Raw genomic sequence first — 26,517 nt, forward strand, 5'->3', positions numbered from 1 at the left:
CCCTACCATTAATCAGACATATCTACAAACAACCTTTATTTACAGGAAAAGTAATAATGTGTGCTATGTTGAAACCCTTAGCCTTCATGACAGCCTTTAGTCTCTGTGGCACACTCCACCATTTTTTTTTTTTGTTGTAAATATCCTCTAATATTTTCCAACGTTTGGCTCTCAAAGTGGCAACCAGTTCAGATCTTGGGCAGTCTCTCCTCAAATGCACCTGACAACCCACTTCATTGCAAAGGTTCTCTAAAGAAGTGGGGTACAAGAGAAAATCCATTGGGTGTGAGGCGATCCACAATCAATTGATATTTTTTAAATTATAAAAGGGTTTTAGATTTTCAAAAAAAAAAAATACAAATACATTAATCTTTTCTAATAATTTCATATATGTGATCAGATTTTTTAAAAAGTACATCAGAATGGACATAAAAATCTTGTGTTCGCAGTTTATTCAAAAATTAAATCTAATTCTCACTAGACTTACCCTCAACAAAATGGACATGGGGCTTAAAAAGATCCTTCAAAAAAACTCGGATTGAAGATACTGATAATGCTACTACCATTAACGACCAACAAAAAAAATAGTGAGGCTGATATTTCTCCTAGTAAGAGCTCTTTGAGGTAAAAATATTCGGTCTAATAGTGAATAAGAAGCTGTCTACATAAATTTGCAAAACACACTTGTTCTTCCTGCCACGGTAAAAATGGTTGAAATAATATATGGAAAACAATATGCTGACAAACTAAAATCCATTCTTTTGTCAGCAAGCGCCATCGGAAGACGTATAGATAGCAATGCTAAAGATTTAAAGAAAGCAATTGAAAAAATTACACTGTATGGAAAATTTACTATTAAGTTGGATGAAAGTGCAGATGTTTGTAACATGTCTTAACTTTCAGTATTTGCTAGATTCTGTTTTAATAATGATAATGCAGTTAATTTTATAAAAGTAAGTAGTAAATTTTAATTTGAACTTATTAAATTTTATTATTTAATTTTAACTTTATAAAATTTTAATTTTATACGAAAATCTTTTGTACCACACAGAGGTTGGCCAGTTATCTTGTGGCAAAGAACTTAAGAGTTGACCTTAACGATGAGTTATGAATTTCTCTCAGAAAAAGAGAAGTGTTCTAAATTTGCCAAATTTTTCTGCGACAAGAAGTGACTATCAACAGTATACTACTTAGTAAATATTTTTGATAAATGTTAACACACTTAACCTGTCCCTTCAAGGTAAAGGCGACATTTTAATGATGTATGAGAAAGTAATTGTTTTCGAAAGAAACTCTTGCTGTGGAGAAAGAATTCCGAAAAAGGATGTTTGGAAATGTTTTCTATCGCTATGTGATTTTGTTGTCAAAAATGATATTAATGTGTCACCCATAAAAACTTTGTACTTGCACACTTACAAAAATTGGAAACAGAATTTTCTGATCTGTTTGGAAATCTTTCAAATAAAGAATATCAATGGGTTTTGAATTCATTTGTTAAAAATAATTCAACATAATTCAACACCTTCATTGGCCAAAAACAGCTTAATGACATAGGGGAAGATGGAAATTTACAAGCTGAATTTCAACGAAAACCTTTACACAATGTAAAAGGATTGAAAAAAAAAAAAGTACCATGACTTGGTAAGTGCAGCAAATGATGCACCTCTTCCATCTGGATCTACCTATCCATGCGAGATGACTTTTTCAGCTATGACAGCCATTAAACCCAACTATTAAAATAAACAGAACTTGGAACCAGACCTTCAGGCACCTCCGTAGCCAGGTGGGCAGGAGCAGCAGTGCATAGCACACGCTTCTTGATTAAACTGGGGTTCGAGCCTGTGCCCACCGCATATCCCTGGAGCAATATGGCCCTAGTTGCTAATGCTCCTAAAAAAAAAAAAAAAAACCAGCCAACCAAACCAGACCTTCAAAATTGCTGTATCACAAAATGTCAAACCAAGATATTCAGAAATAAGGAAAAATATTCATTCACACTGCTCCCACTAAAATTACATTGTTGTTTTTTAATCTTTATCTACTTTTATTTCAATTTAAATGTTTGTGTATTTTTGCATTGAATTCTATTGGTGATACTATATAAATATGTATACAAGTATATAATTTATAGATAAATAAATATTACATATTTCAGGGGATGTGCTTTATTTTTTATTAACATAGGGGTCTGCAATCAAAAAAAATTTGGAGACCACTACTCTACAGGACTGATGTCAGAGCTCTGGGTTAGTCAGTAACTTTTTTGACACCCATATCCTCAAACCAGTCCATCACAATGTAAGCAGTATAACACTGAGTGTTTTTCTGATAATACAGGTATGAGCCATTCCTGATGTGATGTAACCTCTGCCAAACTTCGCTGTTGGGATGATACAGGCTGGAAAGGAGCTTTATCTAGGCATCTAGCACATCCAGGCAGGAATAGTAGACCATCAACAGAGGAGGTGGGGGAATCTATCCACACATTAATCAAAGGGCAATGTACATCTTCTGTATATTGAGGATATTAAGATTTTGCTTTAAAATAATACACTTCCATAATGTAAGGAACCCACATCTTGATAGGGCGAAAAGATGGGGGGGGGATGGCACATTTCCTTATTTATATTTATGCTAGAGCCTGGGCTATACTGTATAGCCCTTTAAATTCCTTCCTCTGACTATGTGACTGACTATTCCTCTATGTGCCAGGGTGTTTAAAGGTTAAACTGCTGGCCTTCACTGATACTGCCCATGATCCACATGAATAATGGGGGGGGGGAGAGTGACAGGCATGACATCAGTGTAGCCCATCACCTCAACTTAAAATACTCCAGTATCCTGCATATTGGACTTCATAAGGTTAGAGGAGAGAATTTAAAGGGTATGGAGTATACAGTAACTCAGGCTCCAACATAAACAAAAATAAGAAGAATCATCATCTGCCCAGCTTATCCTCTTCCTATATATCAATTTGCCTCACCACATTCTACTATACAGTAGCAGCTTTTTGGGGCGTTTTTTTTTTTTTTTTTTTTAGGAGCATTAGCAACTAAGGCCATAATTGCTCCAGGGATATGCGGTGGTCATTCCCTGACCTTTCCGCATCCTCCATATTTGGTGGTCACAGGCTCAAACCACGGTCTAATCAAGAAGCGTGTGCTACGCACAGCAGCAGCTATGGCCATAAACAGTGGCTCTTACATGATTGACACAGGCATCATCTCACATGCACCTGTTATGTCTCTGTTAGTTGAAGAGGAAATACAGACAGGTTGCCACTGACATGTTAATCCATCAACCAGATCTCATACCACTCACTTTTCCTCCACAGCAGATACACCCAGTCAACCAAAGCCTTAATTTTCCACATGGGTCTCTCTCGAAACGAGAGTTATCAGGAATAGGTCACTGCAGTCTTAGGAAGCAAGAATTCTTTAGGACTACATTTCACATTTCCTTACCAGCAAATCCTCTGGCTTTGGCCTTCTTAAGTTGACAACTAAATTATTACTTTGTTGCTGTGTATACCCTCTTATGGGCAGTTATTTATATAGAAAAATTTCAGAGTCGCATGAACCGTTGAATTAGCATAGGAACATGATGCAAGAAAGCAAGCTTATATAGCATCAGCCAAAAAAAAAAAAAAAAAAAAACACACACCCCCTTCTCATTTCACCAAATGTTTGTCTAGTTCTGCCTTGAATCTATTTAGGCTATCAACTTCTACAACAACAGATGAAAGTTTGTTCCAGCAATCAACCACCCGCTGGCTAAAGGCAAACTTCCGCACATCTATCCTACAACTGTCTTTCCTCAATTTCAATTTATACCCTCTCAGGCAATTATTCTGAGCAAGAAGAAGAATCTCGTCAGCATTGAGCATGCTCAAAACACATACCCCCTTCTCATTTCACCAAATGTTTGTCTAGTTCTGCCTTGAATCTATTTAGGCTATCAACTTCTACAACAACAGATGAAAGTTTGTTCCAGCAATCAACCACCCGCTGGCTAAAGGCAAACTTCCGCACATCTATCCTACAACTGTCTTTCCTCAATTTCAATTTATGCCCTCTCAGGCAATTATTCTGAGCAAGAAGAAGAATCTCGTCAGCATTGAGCATGCTCAAACCATTCAAAGCTTTATACAACTCAATCAGATCACCTTGTAGGTGCCTTGTCTCCAGACACTAATTTGCAAAACTCAAGCCTTTCTTTGTAAGAGCTGTTGTTGTTATTTGGTTTTTAGGAGCATTAGCAACTAAGGCCATATTACTCTGGGGATATGCGGTGGTCATTCCCTGACATTTCTGCATCCTCCGTATTTGGTGATCATGGGCTCGAACCCTGGTCTAATCAAGAAGAGTGTGCTATGCACTGCTGCTCCTGCCCACATGGCTACGGAGGCGCCTCTTTGTAAGAGCAACACTTTGTTCCATTCACTAATCTTGTTGCCCTTCTCTGTACTCATTCCAACAGCTCTACATTTTTCTTAAAATGAGGCTCCAGACCTGTATACAGTACTCAAGGTGTGGCCTGACCAAAAGGGATAATCACCTCCTTATTCCTGCTAGAAAAATTCCTGTATATAAATGACAAGACACTGAGCTACTCTTGCAGACCGTCTGCACTGCTCAGAAAACTTCATATCTGCCTGCACAATAACCCCCAGGTCCTTTTCATTCTCTACCACTGTCAGCGTAGTACCACACAGTTGATACATTACTCTGGGGTTACTGCTTCCCATATGCAGTACTTTACATTTGTCAATGTTAAACTTCAGTTGCCACCTTTTAGCCCACCTCCTCAACTTTTCTAGATACTGTTGCAGCAGCGTACTGTCATTAGTGTCATTAACAACCCTGCTGACCTTCGCATCGTCTGTTTGTTGTTTGTATGTAGGCTTTATGGTGCAAGGGCAGCAAAGGCCATAATGCACCTTGTATCGTCTGCAAACTTGGACATAAGCCTGATATACCATCATCAATATCATTATTAAATACAGAAAACAACAATGGACCCAACATTGAACCCTGTGGGACTCCACTAATAACATTAGTTCACAAAAACAGTGTCCACTGATTACCACTCTGTCTTCTCCCATTATTTTTGGCAAGTATGTAGAGTGCTTCAAAAAGTTCAGAAAGCATTGGATATCACTATGGGAACTATTCACATAAGTCCATATTATAAGCATTAAATTTTACTTCTAAAATTACAAAAGCATTATATAACTTCAGAGATAAGTTCAAAAGATCTAATTAATAATCATTTGGTGAAATTGTTGGAACAAATTACCATCTAATGTCATGGAAGTAGGTAGTTTGAATAAATTTAAGGATGAATTATGCATTTTATTAGAGGAGATGGACAGATGAAGTGGGAGGTTTTTTTTTGGTGATGCTGTATAAGCTTGCTTGCTTCCTTGCATCATTTATCACTTGATATTAACAGTAAACAAATTAGCCTCAAAACTTGATACATTATCACAACGTGGAAAGATATTTATCATTCAGTTTAGACTATTTGTGGGGTTTTTTTGAGAAGTTACAACTTAGAGCTTTTTTATCCATTGTTGAACAACTATTTCAAATAAAAGAGCATATAGATCAAACACAATAGGCAGACATACCTGACGGCACATTGCACATCGCTTGCTTTGATTTGCCATACCCTTCACGCACAGAAAGCAGAAAACATGGCGACATGGAAGCCTCACAGGATGGATGCAGAACTGAAGGCATATAGCACATTCTATCTTTCCACTTGACAGATTATCAAAAGAAAAATCTATGAAAAATATTCAAGAATTTTTTTTGAGATAAAAATTATTGCATAAAGGAAGCTATTAGATAAAGGAAATTCTTGCAAAAGATTAAAAAAAAATGTACATTTTTATTAAATACATTTCGCCTAAGTAGAAACCTTCCCTCAATACAAAACTGAAAAATCTTGTGTGCCAATGAGTGCACTTGCACACAAAAATACAGCATGCATTCTACCTGTGGATGGAATGGTGGGACACTGATAATACATCATTTTTGCAACCCAACTGTTAACTCTTTGTGCCTGAAATGTAAAGTATTCTACAATCAAGTTCACCCCAAAAATATCCCAGTGATTGAGACCCAGTGACTGGAGCCACAGCCATACGCTGCACCTCGTAATAGCACTCTTTTCAATTTTATGCTGCAAGTCACTGAGAGTGAATTGTCAGTGCCTTTTGCACTGCTATAATCTTTTCATTTAGTTGTTTATTATTGTGATGTACTGTGATGAGAGGCCTGCATATGAGATACCAACTTTTAGTATCAGTAAACTTTTAGATCTTCACATATCTTGTCATTATAGGCTTAAAAATTATTAATGACTATTATGATAACAGGATTTACCATTTACTAATTTTAATTGCCCTCAAAGATTAAACAAAAATGGAACAGATTCGTTATGAATACATAATGATAAATTTAACTATTTATATCATCAGTTTCGTAATAGGGGATTATCTAATTAGTTGGATTTATTTGGATTTTAAATGTTCATAAATTTTTATCAAAAGTTTTTAAAAACTGGATTCGACTGTTGTTTAACCCTATATACTATATTTTTAGAATACTGTTTTGTATAATCACTTATTTCTTATTCTGTAAATAGTACTGTAAATGTGCAGTATTTTATTTACAGTGGAGCTTGAACAATTTGAAATTGTAATTGGTTATTTCAAATTATTTTTTAGTATATTGAACCTCCTATTCTATAAAAAAGAATTATTTAATTTGAAGTTTGGATAATTCGAAATAATTTTGATGCCCCTTCAGCTTTGAATTATCCAAGCTCTACCGTATTTATTTATTTTTATTTTATTTTTTTACCAATGGTTGGATATATTCTGTAATTCTCTAGGCGCAATGATACAGAAAGGAGGATAATAAACAAAACTGCACCTGGATTAGAAGCACGAGATGTTAACAAGGGAAATAATACTAGGATTTTCCTAATAAATTCAACATTATCTGACTAGGGATAATAGAATATCAATGAAGAATGTTTACTACTGCAAGCTACTAATATGAAAAAAAAACCCAACATAAAAGAGAGTCAATAATTGATTAGGTAAAATATACACAATCTATATCAAAAACCACAATAAACTCTTCCACTTTCTCAGATTACGAACCTGAGGGGGCATAGATTCAAACTGAGGAAAGACAAAAGTAGAATAGATGTGCGGAAGTTTGCCTTTAGCCAGCAGGTAGTTGATTGCTGGAACAGACTTCCATCTGTTGTTGTTGTTGTTGTTGTGGAAGCTGATAGCTTAAATAAATTTAAGGCTGAACTAGACAAACATTTGGAGTGACTGGATGGTTGAAATAGAAAGGTTTTTTTTTTTTTTTTTTTGGCTAATGCTGTATAAGCTTGCTTCCTTTATAGGCGCCTCTGTAGCCAGGTGGGAAGGAGCAGCAGTGCGTGGCACACGCTTCTTGATTAGACAGGGGTTAGAGCCCGTCACCACCAAATACGGAGGATGCAGAAATGTCAGGGAATGACCACCGCATATCCCCAGAGCAATACGGCCTTAGTTGCTAATGCTCCTAAAATAACAAACAAACAAGCTTCCTTGCATCGTATGCCAAACTAATGCTAAACAAACAAAAAAATAACATACCTGTGAAAAAAGAAAAGATAAAGAGAAACTTGCAAACATCCAGAATAAATTAATGCAAACATCCATAAATAAATTAATAAATTAATAAATTAATTAACAGTAGCCACTGGCAGAGGTGAAAGTGATTCTTGCACTGCTTCTATTGGAATGAGCCGCAGCCTGGAAAATAAGATGCAGGATATTTCAGAGACTGCTGGGAATCATTGGGGTACAAGTAAACACATGGGTTGTGTTAGGGTAGCTAAGAAAAAGAACAGGTGCATGTATACTTGTGTGTACACCAATGCTAGGAGTTTAGTAAATAAATTTGATGAATTTGAGGTATTGCTCAAAACATCAAAGGCAGATATTGTGGGGATTTCAGAGACGTGGTGTCACACAGATATAAGAAATGCAGAACTGGAATTTGGGGAGTACAATGTCTACAGAAAGGATAGACAGGATAGGAAGGGAGGAGGGGTTATGCTATTAGTTAAAAAACACATAAAATCCAAGGAAGTGAAGCCAGTCGACATCGCTGGACAGTGCAGTGTCGAGTCAGTTTGGTGTGACATAAGCATTGGGAGATCAAAATTGAGAGTAGGAGTGTGCTATAGGCCTAATGACTCTGATGAGTATAATAAGAAACTGTTCGGAGAAATAGAGTGGGCCAGTAAATCAGAGAGTCTTATAATGGGGGATTTTAATTTCCCAGATATTGACTGGAATTTGGGGGCTGGTCACTCACACAGTAGCAAGGCTTTTGTGGATTTATTGGATGATTGTTTTCTACATCAGCATGTTCGGGAGGCAACTAGAGGGAGTAATACTCTTGATTTGATTATCAGTAGTGATTCTTCATGCATTAAGAATCTGCAGATAAATGAACCACTTGGTGGCAGTGATCACAGTGTGCTGAAGTGGGAGTTACTCAAAGAGGTAACTACCATTAGGGGTAAAGGGAAGGGGTATTGCTTTCGTAAAGGCGACTACAATGGACTGAGACAGTATTTAAATTCTATACAGTGGGATCAACTGATGATATTGCCAACAGCAAATTCAAAATGGGAAGCATTCAAAGAACTTATCGTGGAAGCTACTAGGCTTTACATACCAACTAAGAAATATTGTTCAAGGTTTAGGCCTAAATGGTTGTCAGATGAACTAATGAGGCATATGGCAGAGAAGAAAAATGCATGGGATACATACAAATTAACACGTGACACGGACGCCTATGATAGATACAAGTTGATCTGTAACCAAGTTACAAAGGAGGTTAGGCAGGCGAAGGCAGATTACGAGAGATCCTTGGCAAGGGATGCGAAGAAAAACAGCAAAGAGTTCTTTACTTATGTAAACTCTAGAAGGAAGGGGATGAATCAGATTGGTCCACTTGAGATCGATGGGTCAACTGTTGATGACCCTGCTCGGGTAGCTAACAAACTAAATGAATATTTTGCATCGACATTCACACATGAGGAGTTATTCAGCAAGGGGAATGCCAGAGGTGTATTCAACTCTAGCAGTAAGCTAGAGAATCTTGTAATAACTGAGAGCAAAGTGGAGGAGAAATTGTTGAAGATAAACACAAGAAAGGCACCTGGGGTGGATGGGATCTATCCAGTTATATTAAAGGAGGCAGCAAAGGAGGTAAGCAAACCCTTAGCCATAATTATGAGAGCTTCCTTGGACTCAGGGGAGGTACCCATTGACTGGAGATGTGCAAATGTGACCCCAATTCACAAAGGGGGATCAAAGGCTGACACAAGTAATTATAGACCTGTGAGTTTAACTTCTGTTCCCGGAAAATTAATGGAGGCACTGGTGAAAGAAGCACTGCAGGATCATCTAGACAAGACTTCAGTTATAGCTAGGACACAGCATGGTTTTGTTAAGGGCAGGTCTTGCCTGACCAATTTGATTGGATACTATGATGCAGTCACAAAAGAACTGGATGCAGGGAATAACTTTGATATTATATACTTGGATCTTAGAAAGGCTTTTGATACTGTTGCACATGGAAGACTGCTGCACAAATTGGAGCAGTGTGGCATTGGAGGCAAGTTGCTGCTATGGATAAAGGGGTGGTTGAGGGGGAGAAGACAGAGAGTGGTAATCAATGGACACTGCTCATCGTGGACTAATGTTATTAGTGGAGTCCCTCAGGGTTCAGTATTGGGGCCTTTATTGTTTTCTGTATTTATAAATGATATTGATGATGGTATATCAGGTTTGGTTTTTTTTTAGGAGCATTAGCAACTAAGGCCATATTGCTCCGGGATATGCGGTGGTCATTCCCTTTCCGCATCTTCCGTATTTGGTGGTGACGGGCTCGAACCCCGGTCTAATCAAGAAGCGTGTGCTACGCACTGCTGCTCCTTCCCACCTGGCTACGGAGGCGCCGATGGTATATCAGGCTTAATGTCCAAGTTTGCAGACGATACGAAGGTTGGCAGGGTTGTCAAGGACACTACTGACACTATGCTGCTGCAACAGGATTTGGAAAGGTTGAGCAGATGGGCTTCGAGGTGGCAAATGAAGTTTAACATTGACAAATGTAAAGTACTACATATGGGAAACAGCAACCCCAGAGCAACGTATCAACTCTGTGGTACTACACTGACAGTGGTAGAGAATGAAAGGGACCTGGGGGTGGTGGTGCAGGCAGATATGAAGTTGTCTGAGCAGTGCAGACGAGCTGCAAGAGTAGCTCATGGTGTATTGTCAATGATATATAGGAATTTTTCTAGCAGGGATAAGGAGGTGATTATTCCCTTGTATAAGGCAATGGTCAGGCCACACCTAGAGTACTGTATACAGGCCTGGAGGCCTCATTTCAGGAAGGATGTAGAGCTGCTGGAACGAGTACAGAGAAGGGCAACTAGATTGGTGAATGGGACAAAGGGGTTCTCTTACGAAGAAAGGCTTAAGTTTTGCAAATTACAGTGTCTGGAAACTAGGCACCAGCGGGGTGATCTGATAGAGGTGTACAAAGCCTTGAATGGTTTGAGCATGCTCAATGCTGATGGGATTCTTCCTCTAGCTCAGAAAAATCACCTGAGAGGGCATAAATTCAAATTGAGGAAAGACAGATGTAGGATAGATGTGTGGAAATTTGCCTTTAGCCAGCGGGTGGTTGGTGGGTGGAACAGACTTCCATCCCTTGTCGTGGAAGTTGATAGCCTAAATAAGTTTAAGGCTCAGCTGGACAGGTATTTCGAACGAACAGAGGGGTGAAGTGGAAGTGGTTATTTTTATTTATTTATGTTACTTTTTTTTTTTTTTTTTTTTTTTTGGCTGATGCTGCATAAGCTTGCTTTCTTGCATCAAATGCCTCTACTAATGCTAATGCTAATGCTAATGCAAAAAAAAAAAAAAAAAAAAAAACAAGCTAACTGGTCAACCTGTGATGAAAATTTTGAAGTTAAAAGATCATATAATAAAGCTGACTATATATTAATGGAGTAAAAGAATAAATAATAAGGTAATAAAGATAACAGGAATTAATGAGAATATATCAAGCTTAATGTCTAAGTTTATATGACACAAAGGTTGGCAGGGTGATTAATGACAGTAATCAGGGTATACTACTGCAACAAGATGTAAAAAAATTAGGCAGATGGGCTGAGAAATGGCAATTGAAGTTTACATTGACAAATGCAGGATAATACATACGGACAGCAGTAATCCCAGATTAATGTACCAACTGTTTGGTACTAAATTCAGAGTAGTGGAAAATGAAAAAGACCTGGTGGTAATTGAACAGTGATATATGAAGTTGGCAGTGCAGACAGGCTGCCAGGTCAGCTGATAGAGTTTAGTCAATGATATAGAGCACTGGTTCCCAAAGTGAGATCTACAGACCTTTCACAAAGCAAAAAAAAAAAGTTTACAGACCTCTATACAGGGTGTTTCAGTTAAACGTTTCAGAACTTCTAAGAGGGGTAGGGTACATCCTGACAACTCGAAATCATATAGCAATGTGGGGTCGGAAATGCTTTCCTGAAGCGGTGTTGTACACAAAAGCACCATAAAGAAAAGAGACCGTAAGTGAGAAATCGTTTTAATAATACATGAAAAGAAGCAAAAGGTACATGGATTAAAGTAAGTGTTCGAAGTTTCTTCCACGGGCTACAATGCACGCCTCACATCTCCGACGCATGGACATCCAAACATTCTGGAATACTCCAGGCGAATTTCGAATTTATTCGGCAGCTACTGCGATTCTTGCAACCAGCTCCTCAGCATTGTCAACAGGGGTGTCATAAACTAGCGATTTCATATGACCCCAGAAATAAAAATCAAGACATGATAGGTCGGGTGACCGAGCAGGCCAACGCACGGGACCACCACGTCCGATCCACTGTTGACCAAATGTGACATCCAGGTAGTTACGAACATCTCCGCTATAATGGGCAGGGGCTCCATCGTGTTGGAACCACATTGTCTGTTGCGTCGATGCAGAAATCTGTTCATCTCTCAAAAGTTGTGGCAATACTTGCTGCAGAAAGATCAAGTAGATAGGTCCGGTTAGACGACACGGTAACAGGTAAGGTCCGATGAGGTGATCTCCCATAATACCGGCCCATACATTGACCGAAAATCGAATCTGTGCTGCACGACGTCGTATTGCATGCGGGTTCTCGACCGCCCAGATATGGTCGTTATGCGTGTTGAAAATTCCTTCCCTTGTGAAGGAATTTTCACGGTCATATGAAATCGCTAGTTTATGACACCCCTGTTGACAATGCTGAGGAGCTGGTTGCAAGAATCGCAGTAGCTGCCGAAGAAATTCGAAATTCCCCTGGAGTATTCCAGGATGTTCGGATGTCCATGCGTAGGAGATGTGAGGCGTGCATTGTAGCCCGTGGAAGAAACTTCGAACACTTACTTTAATCCATGTACCTTTTGCTTCTTTTCATGTATTATTAAAACGATTTCTCACTTACGGTCTCTTTTCTTTATGGTGCTTCTGTGTACAACACCGCTTCAGGAAAGCATTTCCGACCCCACATTGCTATATGATTTCGAGTTGTCAGGGTGTACCCTACCCCTCTTAGAAGTTCTGAAACGTTTAACTGAAACACCCTGTATATATATATAGTACTAAGCTTTCTGTTTTATTATTTTTTGCTGCATAAGGACCACCGCTATGCAAATCTATTGTATCGGTGGTTTGATCTTAGTATCATTCGTTGTTGCATGGATTTGTTTAGCGTTCAAAATGCAGTGATTCCCTGACTATTATTGGCCTCATGGTCCTCTGTCGAGATGGGACATAATGGTCAGGCTACAGTAAACCCCCGCTATTCACGGGGGGTTACGTTCCTGAGAAATGCTGCAAATACCGAAAACACGAATACTGAGTTATGGCTCCCATAGTAATAAAGGGGTTCCGTTCCAAAGTACGAAACATATAATAAAAACTAGTCTAAAATTGTCTATGTATGTATTATATGTACCTTCATAATATGACTATGTACATAGACAGTACATAGTGAAATGCAAGCATATGGCATCGAAATGAAAATAAGAAACAATTTAATATTAAATGTAATATTTATTAGAAATTTCAAACAAATCTTTCAAACCAGTGCCTTTGCTAGCAAAAAAAAAAAAAAAAACTTATCCCGCCAGTGCTATCACCAGTTTCGCTAAAGTGTTGATAAAGGAGTTTTGCCTTTTCACGAATGGTGAGTGAACTTAACAGAATTTTATTTTGAGTTCGGTCTTCTATCCACAGATTTAAAGCTTTTTCCATTTTTTCTAATTTAACATCACGAGTTAGAGCAAATTTTTGAAGCAATTAGCGCGTTTTCATGGACACTACGGCGGATTTTTTTCTTCCGATTTTTTGATTGATCATACCATTGAGTCATTGATTTTATAATGTTTTGCCACTGAGGAGACACTTTCACCATTAAAAATTGTCTAACAGCTCAATTTTATTCGCTAATGTCATCACCTTCTTTGATATTTTCACATTTCCCTTGTTATTCGTAGCCATATTTTTGTACGGGTTAGAAAGAACTTGTCCACAATAAAGTCACTTTCTTCCATTAACACACTCGAAAAAGTCTGTTTTACACTGCAAAACGGTAGATTTATCACTTTTGTAAGCATATAAATTGATCAATTTATAAGCATATAAATTAAAAGCAAACGACGAAACCTTCCATGACAAGCGCATAACACATACTGAACAAGGATTAGTGAGAAACATCCACGCTCGCGATTTTGTCACCCCCCCCCACCCACTGAGCACTGTTTTGACTGGGAAAGATAATTTTAGCCAGGACCATGTTTTTTTATGGGCGCTTTTTAGGTTTCATTTTATATTAAATCAGCGACCACGAATACGTGAAACCGCGAATAGTAGGGGTTTACTGTATTTTATTTCATTTCATTTATTATTATTTTCAACTTATTTAGTCACGTAATGTTGTTAGTCCACGTTGCCACCTCAGTGAGATTTCACATAATTCACATAACGAGTGCCTACAAGGGGGCACTGCTAAATTTCTTTTAATTGGCTTAATTTTCTAAATTATTTTAGGAACGTTGCTTCAACATTACCCTCTTCTTCTTTATTCCCCCTATATTTTTCTGTTGTTATTTTATTTGGTTGAGTTCTTTTTCACTCTACTGGTTTGCCATGCTGCTGGCATATATCCTATTTTAGCTTATTATAAGCAAAATGCAGTGAATTGTGCTTTTCTACTATTTTTTCTTATTTTAATATATATATATTGATCATATATATATATATGATAAAATTAATCCAAAAATTAAATAAAGAGATAGAAATTAATAAAATATATATTATTAAAAATAAATAAGAAAAAATAGGATATATATATATATATACACACACACACACACACACACACACACACACAGGTTGGCTTCTATTAACGTGATTAATTCATCCTGCGAGCGCATCACGCAAAACAGAAGCGTGTTAATCGAATACAATAATCAATAGGAATAATTATAATTGGTCCTTGACCTTCTGGAATGTCTATAAAGAATTTTAAAAATAACTTTTTAACTGTATACAATGTAAAAGATAATGAAAATACAAAGGGTACTAGGAAAGTTTTGCAATACAGCTTTGTTTATTTAATTTTTTCAAAGTAATTTCCTCTACATTCAATACACCTCTCCATCCTCTGAAACCAATCTTTAAACCAGTTCTGCCAAGTTTCACTAAGGAGTAAAGCACACTCGTTGTCCCAAGCCCGTAGAAGGTCCCCATCACTGGAAAACCGCCTCCCTTTTAGCTTCATTTTCATATGCGGGAACAGTGCAAAGTCGCAGGGAGCAAGGTCTGGACTGTAGGGAGGGTGCTCGAGAAGTTTCAGTCCTGTCGTGGTCAAATATTCGGTGCAGGCTTTGGCGTGGTGAGCTCGAGCATTTTCGTGATGGAGGTACCAGGTATCCATTCTTGACTTTGGCCGCAGGTTCTTCATAGATCCAATGACTTTAGGCAGGCATCGTTCAGTATACCACTTAGCTGTGACTGTCTTCTGCGTGTCCAAAACGACACGTTCCACAATTCCACTCGATTTGAAAAATACAGCTATCATTTTCTTCTTTACAGATCGGGATTTTCTGAAAATTACGGGTGTGTTGTCATCATCAAAGACCCAAACTTTGTTTTGAGCCTTGGTCGGCAGATCGTAATAGTACAGCCAAGTCTCGTCACCTGTCACGATGTTGATCACATACCGAGATTGTCCCTTATCAAACTTTTTTAACATCTCCCGGCCCCAAGTCACACGTCGTGTCATCTGCTCTTCAGTCAGTTGATGCGGCACCCAGAGAGAACAAAGTTTCTTCACGTGCAAATGATCTTGCAGAATCGAACGAATTGCTGGTGCATTTAGGCCCAAAGTATCCTCTATCTGTTGGTAGGTCACTCGCCTGTTCTCGTCAAGCATTTTCCTCACAGCAGTAACGTTTTCCTCAGTAAATGACGTTCGTGGCCTTCCCGGCCTCTCCGAATCCTCCAGAGTGAAATTTCCCCTTTGGAATTCTCTATACCACCTGAATATCGTTGTACGATGTGGACAATCATCATCTAGTGCAAGAGTCATTTCTTTTAAGCACTGGTCTATGGTTAAACCACGCACGAAATTATACCGCAAAACTGTCCTTATCTCATTTCGTGACCACGATGCCATCGCAAGCACTTTACACTCTCACTACTAATGAATAACTGAGTCCATCGACTTGGCGCGGCGGCTACTATGCACGTATGAACATGTCTCGACATGCAGCAACAAGCAGCTTTCTGTGATTCATTGTTGCGTCATATTGCAAAACTTTCAGCAGTAACGTTTTCCTCAGTAAATGACGTTCGTGGCCTTCCCGGCCTCTCCGAATCCTCCAGAGTGAAATTTCCCCTTTGGAATTCTCTATACCACCTGAATATCGTTGTACGATGTGGACAATCATCATCTAGTGCAAGAGTCATTTCTTTTAAGCACTGGTCTATGGTTAAACCACGCACGAAATTATACCGCAAAACTGTCCTTATCTCATTTCGTGACCACGATGCCATCGCAAGCACTTTACACTCTCACTACTAATGAATAACTGAGTCCATCGACTTGGCGCGGCGGCTACTATGCACGTATGAACATGTCTCGACATGCAGCAACAAGCAGCTTTCTGTGATTCATTGTTGCGTCATATTGCAAAACTTTCCTAGTACCCTTTGTAATTATGGAATTAAATGTTTATTGCATAAAACAAACTGTTCCCAAACTGTGCACCACGGAATATTTTAAATTTTCGAGGGAAATAGCGATACTCAACATCTGTTGGATACCGTGCAAACTGCTAGCTTGAGGTAGTTCACAGTTTCAACATTTTCTTAAGTTGTTTGGACCTAACTACTAAACAGAACTGTTAGGTATTTCTTTCGGTCTGGGTGCACCGTGAAAAAATTACTGAGACACTAAGGGTGCCATGAACTGAGAAAGTTTGGGAACCTCTGACATAAAATACACAATGAAGAAATGACTGTTGTGGAAATATTTGAACAGTGTTGACTTTCTCTTTTCATCAATCAATTTCCGATAGCTGACAACAATCTTCTCTGGGCCCTGGCTAAATAAATATCGCAGAGAACCCCAAACCTTTAGTTTGAGGTTCTCTGCGATACAAAAGATTTCATCTAGTTCTTTTACCGTTATCTCCTTCGCAGTAACATTTCATCTGGCTCATTTAAAAATTTGAATTTTTAAATGTAAGTCTGCATTGACTTTATTAGAGGGAGACGAACAAGTAATGTCATTTTCAGATTGTGGATGGAACACACTGAGGCGGGCAGCAGGCAAACATTTGTTTATTGCCCATCTGACGCGCGGTAAGCTTAACGTGCGATTCAAATCTTTTTCAACTATCGCATAAAAAAAATCGTGTTAACTGGAAATTTGCATCGTGTAAAGTGTTATCATTTTTTCAAATAGTGGTAACTGAAACACATGTTAATCAAACTCGTGTTATGCGAGGCATGTGTCTGTGTGTGTGTGTGTGTGTGTGTGTGAATACTAGGTTTTCTGAAAATAAAATTCAAAGTTATGTTTAAAACAACTCAACCTTATTCTTATACAAATATATAAAAACTTTATTTATCATCAATTTGCTATACATATAACGAATAATTTGGCCATTTCAAGAGGATCTGTTTTGTGGACCCCCACCATGGAATTGGTCTATGGACACATTTCCGAAACTGGGGTCTGAGGACCCCAGTTTCGGAAATGCTGGTATAGAGGAATTTTGAAAGCAGGAATAAGGCAATTATCCCATTGTACAAGGCAATGGTCAGGCTACATGGTGCATACTCATTCATACCTTGAGGTCTCATTTTAGGAAAGGTGTCAACTTCCAAAACGACAGATGGAAATTTGTTCACAATCAGCACCCACTGGCTAAAGGCAAATTTGTGCACATCTATTCTACAATTGTCTTTCTTCAATTTGAATTTATGCCTGTAGATCTGCTTGAATAGGTGCAGAGAATGCAACAAAATTTGTGAGGGGAACAAAAGGATGTTCTTACCAAGAAAGGCTTCAGTTTTGCAAATTTCAGCATCTGGAAACCAGGTACCTTCAAGGCTGTCTTCATTGAGTTGTTTAAGGTTTTGAATGAATTGAGCAACCTCAATGCTGATGGCATTCTTCCTCTTGCTCAGCCCCATGATGGGCCATAAACTGAAACTGAGGAAGGATGGTTGCAGGTCAGATGTGTGGAAGTTTGCCTTCAGCCATCAGGTAGTTGATTGTTGGAACAAACTTCCATTTGTTGTTGTGGAAGTGGATGGTCTGAATAAATTCAAAGAATAACTAGACAAACTATTGGATGGGATGGACAAAAGGTGTGAGATTTTTTTTTTTCCCCCGGCTGATGCAGCATAAGCTTGCTTTCTTGAATCATTTACCACTACTAATAATCTTAAATCACAACAAATTATCATGATATTTTTTTAGAAAAACTTGGATGTGGCACCAAGCAAAAATACTTTGGAGTTACACAGAGCTTTTGGGAAGGTCACACCATCCCTTCTTCAGCATGCATCATCTGTTTGCATGGATCTTAATAGATCCAAACAAAACTCTGCAATTCTGCCCAGACACGATAGGAGGGAGTATATGATGAGAGCCTTGTCGATCAATTCGGCCCTGGAGGGATTTGTGCAAGGCTCAAGGGGTAGAATTTTTTTCAGCCTGGACTGTACTTGTTAACAGGAGAGATTGCTTCTACAGGGATGGGGATACACTTAAATAGAAAGGGTGCAAGAATTTTTGCTGATGCTGTCGAGGCAGTGTTAGGTGGGTCGGAAAACTGCTAGTTGGGGGGGATACAAGGACTAATAGATTAACAGTAGCCACTGGCAGAGGTGGAAGTGATTCTTGCACTGCTTCTATTGAAATGAGCAGAAGCCTGAAAAACAAGATGCAGGATATTTCAGAGACTGCTGGTAGTCATTGCGGTACAAGTAAACACATGGGTTGTGTTAGGGTAGCTAAGAATAGAAACAGGTGCATGTATACCTGCGTGTACACCAATGTTAGGAGTTTGGTAAATAAATTTGATGAATTTGAGGTATTGCTCAAAACATCAAAGGCAGATATTGTTGGGATATCAGAGACGTGGTATCACACAGATATAAGTAATGCGGAACTGGAATTTGGGGAATACAATGTGTACAGGAAGGATAGACAGGACAGGAGGGGAGGAGGGGTTATGCTATTAATTAAGAAACACATAAAGTCCAAGGAAGTGAAGCCAGTCGACATCGATGGACAGGGCAGTGTCGAGTCAGTCTGGTGTGACATAAGCATAGGGAAATCAAAATTGAGAGTAGGAGTGTGCTATAGGCCTAATGACTCTGATGAGTATAATAAGATATTGTACAGGGAAATAGAGTGGGCCAGTAAATCAGAGAGTCTTATAATGGGGGATTTTATTTTCCCAGATACTGACTGGAATTTGTGGGTTGGTCACTCGCAGACTAGCAAGGCTTTTGTGGATTTATTGGATGATTGTTTTCTACATCAGCATGTTCATGAGGCAACAAGAGGGAGCAATACTCTTGATCTGATTATCAGTAGTGATTCTTTATGCATTAAGAATCTGCAGATAAATGAACCACTAGGTGGCAGTGATCACAGTGTGTTGAAGTGGGATTTACTCAAGGAGGTAACTACCATCAGAGGTAAAGGGAAGGGTTTTTGTTTTCGTAAAGGCGACTATGATGGTCTGAGACAGTATTTAAATTCTATACAGTGGGACCAACTGATGATGTTACCAACAGCAAACTCAAAATGGGAAGCATTCAAGGAACTAATCTTGGAGGCTACCAGGCTTTACATACCAACTAAGAAATATTGTTCAAGGTTTAGGCCTAAATGGTTGTCAGATGAACTAATGAGACATGTGGCAGAGAAGAAAAATGCATGGGATACATACAAATTAATGGGTGACATGGAAGCCTATGATAGATATAAGTTGGTCTGTAATCAAGTCACAAAGAAGATTAGGCAGGCAAATGCAAACTACGAAAAATCCTTGGCAAAGGATGCAAAGAAAAACAGAAAAGAGTTCTTTACATATTTGAACTCGAGAAGGAAAGGGATGAATCAGATTGATCCACTGGATATTGATGGTTCAACAGTTGAGGATCCTGCTCAGGTGGCTAACAATCTAAACGAGTATTTTGCATCTACATTCACGCATGAGGAGTTATTCGGGAAGGAGAATGATGTAGGTAAAGTAAACGTTGGCAGTGAGCTGGATGATTTTGTAATAACTGAGAGGAAAGTGGAGGAGAGATTGTTGAGGATAAACATAAAAAAGGCACCTGGGGTGGATGGGATCTATCCAGTTATATTAAAGGAGGCAGCAAAGGAAGTATGCAAACCCCTAGCCATAATTATGAGAGCTTCTTTGGACTCAGGGGAGGTACCCATAGACTGGAGATGTGCAAATGTAACCCCAATTCACAAAGGAGGATCAAAGGCTGACACAAGTAATTATAGACCTGTTAGTTTAACTTCTGTTCCAGGTAAATTAATGGAGGCACTGGTTAAAGAAGCACTGCAGGATCATCTAGACAAGAATTCAGTTATAGCTCAGACGCAGCATGGTTTTGTTAAGGGCAGGTCTTGCCTGACCAATTTGATTGGATACTATGATGTAGTCACAAAAGAACTGGATGCAGGGAATAACTTTGATATTATATATTTGGATCTTAGAAAGGCTTTTGATACTGTTGCACATGGAAGACTGCTGCACAAATTGGAGCAGTGTGGCATTAGAGGCAAACTGCTGCTATGGATAAGGGGATGGTTGAGTGGCAGAAGACAGAGAGTGGTAATCAATGGACACTGCTCAACGTGGACTAATGTTATTAGTGGAGTTCCTCAAGGTTCAGTGTCGGGTCCGTTGTTGTTTTCGGTGTTTATGAATGATATTGATGATGGTATATCAAGTTTAATGTCCAAGTTTGCAGATGATACAAAGGTTGGTAGGGTCGTTAAGGACACTACTGACGCTATGCTGCTGCAACAGGATCTGGAAAGGTTGAACAGATGGGCTGAGAGGTGGCAAATGAAGTTTAACATTGACAAATGTAAAGTACTACATATGGGAAACAGTAACCCCAGAGCAATGTATCAACTCTGCGGTACTACACTGACAGTGGTGCAGAATGAAAAGGACCTGGGGGTAATTGTGCAGGCAGATATGAAGTTCTCTGAGCAGTGCAGACGAGCTGCAAGAGTAGCTCATGGTGTCTTGTCAATGATATACAGGAATTTTTCTAGCAGGGATAAGGAGGTGATTATTCCCTTGTATAAGGCAATGGTTAGGCCACATCTTGAGTACTGTATACAGGTCTGGAGGCCTCATTTCAAGAAGGATGTAGAGCTGCTGGAACGGGTACAGAGAAGGGCAACAAGATTAGTGAATGGAACAAAGGGTTGCTCTTACGAAGAAAGGCTTAAGTTTTGCAAATTACAGAGTCTGGAGACTAGGCACCGGCGAGGTGATCTGATAGAGGTGTATAAGGCTTTGAATGGTTTGAGCATGCTCAATGCCAATGGGATTCTTCATCTTGCTCAGAATAATCACCTCAGAGGGCATAAATTCAAATTGAGGAAGGATGGATGTCGGATAGATGTGCGGAAATTTGCCTTTGGCCAGCGGGTGGTTGGTTGGTGGAACCGACTTCCATCATTTGTTGTTGAAGTTGATAGCCTAAACAAATTTAAAGCTCAACTGGACAGGTATTTCGAACGAACAGAGGGGTGAAATGGGAGTGGGGTTTTTTTTTTTTTTTTTTGGCTGATGCTGAATAAGCTTGCTTTCCTGCATCATATGCCTCTACTAATGCTAATGCTAAAGCATTAAGTTCAGTTTACAGAAATAAATCAAGTATAGAAAATTTTACTTTAGTGGACTATACAGAGATAAGGCCTGCCCACTAAACTCAAAAGAAACAATATAGCCACTAAAGCTATTAAAATGTTATGAAAAAGTAATGTTTCATGGAATTGTTGATGGGTTTTAGATATACAAGTGACTTAGATCATATCATGGTGATAGTGTATTATGTCCATCCATAGACAGATTTGCCTGCTGCACAGGCTCAAAAACTTCAGGAAGGGAACTCTATTCCCTCTGCCTGAGCTCAGCTAACTATAGCCCCAATTAGGAACCTTAAGAAGTTCCTCCAGTCTGTGACAAAGCTCAAAACTAGACCGCTCCAAGTGAGTGACTAGTGACAAACCACTATACTGTCACATGGGATGTGCTATGAAATAAAAAAAAAAAAATTAAATGTTGCACTACCATATTTTACTGCTCTTACCAGTTGTCTGGTGTAGTAGAAGGCTTTAATTTTGTCACGTTGTACACTGACAACTAATTAATAGCTTAATCACAGACACTTCTGGCTAATTGCTTAGTCATTAAACTGATGTCTGTGACCTGCATGACAGACTAGTGAAAGGCAATTCTGAGAAAAATCCTGGCACCAGAAATTGTCATTGGGTGCTGAATGGATGAAAAGCATGATTCAATGGATACTATCCATTATTTCTGTAGTCCATTAAAGCAAGAGTTTACTGTATTTAAGGCTCACAGTAACACATAAATAGTAATATAAAAACTAAAACCCATAAACTCTCTTGCCTTTAATTACAATCTTTCTTTCTGAAAGTACCTTGCTTGTCAACAGCTGATCAGAATCATACTTTGGTATAAGAATTGGAAACAAAATGAAATACAGTAGGTGTAATTATTCATCACTGCTTTCTTTGCCAACTGAGCTGACATCACCAATGGTGTTGTTCCAAATAAGAATATCTTCTGTGTCATCTAAACTGTTTGTGCTGACTATGGTCCTGGGGCAAAATGTGTGGTCACTAATGTGCATATTACATGATCAAATTCTTATGCTGCCACAAAAAATGCATAGCCCACTTAACAGTGCACTGGCTTATCAGTTATCATAAACAGTTATACAATAAGAATGCAAACTTTTCTCAGCCTTTACTGAATAGTAAATGCTTCCTCTGTTATTCCTCTAAAGCTGTGCCTGCCAGTAGTATTGAATGTGATCTCTACCCAGTGACATCTCTTCTATCCAAATCCTTCCTTTTACATTGCATCTTACAGAATATAACTTTTTTCCCTCGTGGGGAAAGCTTACCATTCTCTTCCCACCCTTCTATCATTCTATATTTGTACTATGAACAAAAATCATATTTTTTGGCTACTACATCTGAGAATCCATCTTGCATACAATCTATTGACAAATGTTACTCTGGACTAATTTGTCTGTTAGAATCAGTTTGCTTCTAGCAAATGCCATCCAATGATCATACTGCCACTTTAATTTTAATTCACTTTATTTAACCTGGCAGTCATGGCCAAACCCTCAAATATAATATTCCTGTGTTAACTGTAAATCAATGATTAAAAATCTGAAATTTTCTCTATCTTCCTAAATGTAGTTAACTTTCTCTGCTATAGTTAATAGTGATTTTTTTTTTAAATGTTTTTGTGTATAAATTGCACATGAGAACCTATCAAGTGGCCCATCACTGTATTTGCAACTATTTGTCTTTTTGCTTGAAGAGTGACATTCTACTCAATAAACACCGACATCTTTGTTCAGTTTCATGTTACTCATTTTCCTTCTTCCATTAGTTCAATAAACATCTACTGTCTTACCCTAGTTAGTTCAGATTTCAGTTTCAAATTTTGCATACTGTAAAGCACTCCAAATTCTAAATAAATTTTGAAATAAACTTGAAAATGAAAATAATAGTATTGAATATGTTTTTAAAATTGTTTAATAACATTTATATACATAACAGCAGACATATATATACACATTTGAAATTTCACACAATCTTGTAAACTGGAAGAGAATAAAACACTGCTAAGACATAACATGTTATAATTTTTATTAAAACTTATAAAGTATACACACAGAATAAGTACTGCAATCTGTTAAGAAAAAGATGAAATATTAGCACTGTTTAAGCAGATATCTTTTTATCTCGTTCCTATTCAAAAAAAAACTAAAACATTTTCAGATATTAAAAAGAAAGTTGGGCATCTGTGGGGTGACCTGCCACTGGGTTAAAAGAGCATGAAAAGTTCCATTCACAAACTAAGGTAAATATGCTCTATTGTAAATTAAAATAAAAATATTTTAATTTACATTTTTCTAATAGCTATATCATAAAATAATAACATTTGAAAATATCATACCTGCTGCTGGTGTTTCTTTTACATTTTGAAATTCGGATTGTAGTTCCATATTAGAAGCTTTTAAGTCACACTGCCATTTTCAAACTACAGAATATTTACAGGCATAAAATTCATTCTTCAAACGTTATTATGAACATTCTGTTTATAAGAGAGAGAGAGAAAAAAAAGTGTATGTAACAAATTAAGCTTGTTTATATAAAGTAAAGAATTCATGTAATATGGAAGCTGTTTAGAATTCCATTAAGTTATTATTCTGTCTTAAGAAATTTCAATTATTCAAATTGGTTGCCCGCAGTGACCAACGTGCTTCATTCAGATTTGTGAAATACTGTACTATGTTGTTGTTGGTTTCATTTGTTGGTGCAAGGGCTACTAAGGCCATAAGGCACAATATACTATGTAGACACAGTAACAGCTGCCAGCATGACTAGTTATATAGAGTAACATGGCAACAAAAGATATTTTAACCCTCATTTATTAACCACTTGTCCAACTTGTCCATACATATAAGCAGACTCATCAGTCACAAAACTGACTTGTCCATATCTGGTACCTTCATTGCACATTAAGTTTTGTCTGTAAAATGGTTGTTTTCCAATAATCATAATTTGGCTACTGTTCACTTGATATTCTATTCTCATTACTTCAATAATAGTTCCCATCAAAAAATATAAATTATAATAATAATTAAAAATAAAAAATGTATAAATAAATTCATGTATGAATATGGACGTGTAAGAGAGTAATGATTGACTGTGTACACTAATGTCACTGCTCCAACCCTCCTCCTCGTAGAACCACCGCATGTTCACACCAGCTGATTCCTGGCTGCTCCCTTCTGTGGTTAGTAGGAGACCGGCAGAATTACTTAACAAGTACAGGTCACTGTTGAACAAAAGCCGAGAATTATGGTTGAATTTGAAAGTGTCTGCAATTCTGCCCAGACACGATAGGAGGGAGTATATGATGAGAGCCTTGTCGATCAATTCGGCCCTGGAAAGATTGTGCAAGGCTCAAGGGGTAGAATTTTTTTCAACCTGGATTGTACTTGTTAACAGGAGAGATTGCTTCTACAGGGATGGGATACACTTAAATAGAAAGGGTGCAAGAATATTTGCTGATGCTATCGAGGCAGTGTTAGGTGGGTCGGAAAACTGCTAGCTTGGGGGGAGACAAAGACCAATAGATTGACAGTAGCCACTGGCAGAGGTGAAAGAGATTCTTGCACTGCTTCTATTAGAATGAGCAGAAGCCTGAAAAACAAGATACCTGATATTTCAGAGACTGCTGGGAGCCATTGCGGTACAAGTAAACACATGGGTTGTGTTAGGGTAGCTAACAATAGAAACAGGTGCAGGTATACTTGCGTGTACACCAATGCTAGGAGTTCAGTAAAAAAATTTGATGAATTTGAAGTACTGCTCAAAACATCAAAGGCAGATATTGTTGGGATATCAGAGAAATGGTGTCACACAGACATAAGCAGAGCAGAACTGGAATTTGGAGAGTACGTCTACAGAAAGGATAGACAGGATAGGAAGGGGGGAGGGGTTATGCTTTAGTTAAGAAACATAAAAACCAAGGAAGTGAAGCCAGTCGACATTGCTGGACAGTGCAGTGTTGAGTAAGTTTGGTGTGACATAAGCATTGGGAGATCAAAATTGAGAGTAGGAGTGTGCTATAGGCCTAATGACTCTGATGAGTATAATAAGAAACTGTACAGGGAAATAGAGTGGGCCAGTAAATCAGAGAGTCTTATAATGGGAGATTTTAATTTCCCAGATACTGACTGGAATTTGGGGGCTGGTCACTCACACACTAGCAAGGCTTTTGTGGATTTATTGGATGATTGTTTTCTACATCAGCATGTTTGGGAGGCAACTAGAGGGAGTAATACTCTTGATCTGATTATCAGTAGTGATTCTTCATGCATTAAGAATCTGCAGATAAAGGAACCACTAGGTGGCAGTGATCAGTGTGCTGAAGTGGGATTTACTCAGAGGTAACTACCATTAGGGGTAAAGGGAAGGGTTATTGCTTCCGTAAAGGCGACTACGATGGACTGAGATAGTATTTAAATTCTATACAGTGGGACCAACTGATGATGTTACCAACAGCAAATTCAAAATGGGAAGCATTCAAAGAACTTATCTTGGAAGCTACTAGGCTTTACATACCAACTAAGAAATATTGTTCAAGGTTTAGGCCAAAATGGATGTCAGATGAACTAATGAGGCATATGGCAGAGAAGAAAAATGCATGGGATACTTACAAATTAACACATGACACAGAAGCCTATGATAGATACAAGTTGATATGCAACCAAGTTACAAAGGAGGTTAGGCAGGCGAAGGCAGATTACGAGAAATCCTTGGCAAGGGATGCAAAGAAAAACAGCAAAGAGTTCTTTACTTATGTAAACTCTTCAGATTGATGGGTCAACTGTTGATGATCCTGCTCAGGTAGCTAACAAACTAAAGGAATATTTTGCATCGACATTCACAAATGAGGAGTTATTCAGTGAGGGGAATGCCAGAGGTGTATTCAACTCTAGCAGTAAGCTACAGAATCTT

At 38.3% G+C, this 26,517-nt stretch overlaps 1 protein-coding gene across 1 annotated transcript in view; it reads right to left on the minus strand.

Annotated features, from left to right (window-relative positions):
* LOC150087478 (E3 ubiquitin-protein ligase RNF146-like) overlaps window positions 1–24,076 on the minus strand; it is a 35,928-nt gene extending 11,852 nt beyond the window's left edge. Inside the window, exons 1-2 of the mRNA XM_090372095.1 lie at window positions 23,945–24,076; window positions 5,633–5,790 (exon numbers count right to left, since the gene is read on the minus strand). Coding sequence (XP_090228221.1) covers window positions 5,633–5,790; window positions 23,945–23,993 — 207 coding nt within the window. The 5' untranslated portion in view covers window positions 23,994–24,076. The remainder of the gene's footprint in view (window positions 1–5,632; window positions 5,791–23,944) is intronic.
* Between the last annotated feature and the right edge of the window lie 2,441 nt (window positions 24,077–26,517).

This window comes from Mastigoproctus giganteus, chromosome 4 (genome assembly GCF_048544385.1).
Source record: "Mastigoproctus giganteus isolate SK-2022 chromosome 4, ASM4854438v1, whole genome shotgun sequence".
NCBI classification, from domain to species: domain Eukaryota; kingdom Metazoa; phylum Arthropoda; class Arachnida; order Uropygi; family Thelyphonidae; genus Mastigoproctus; species Mastigoproctus giganteus.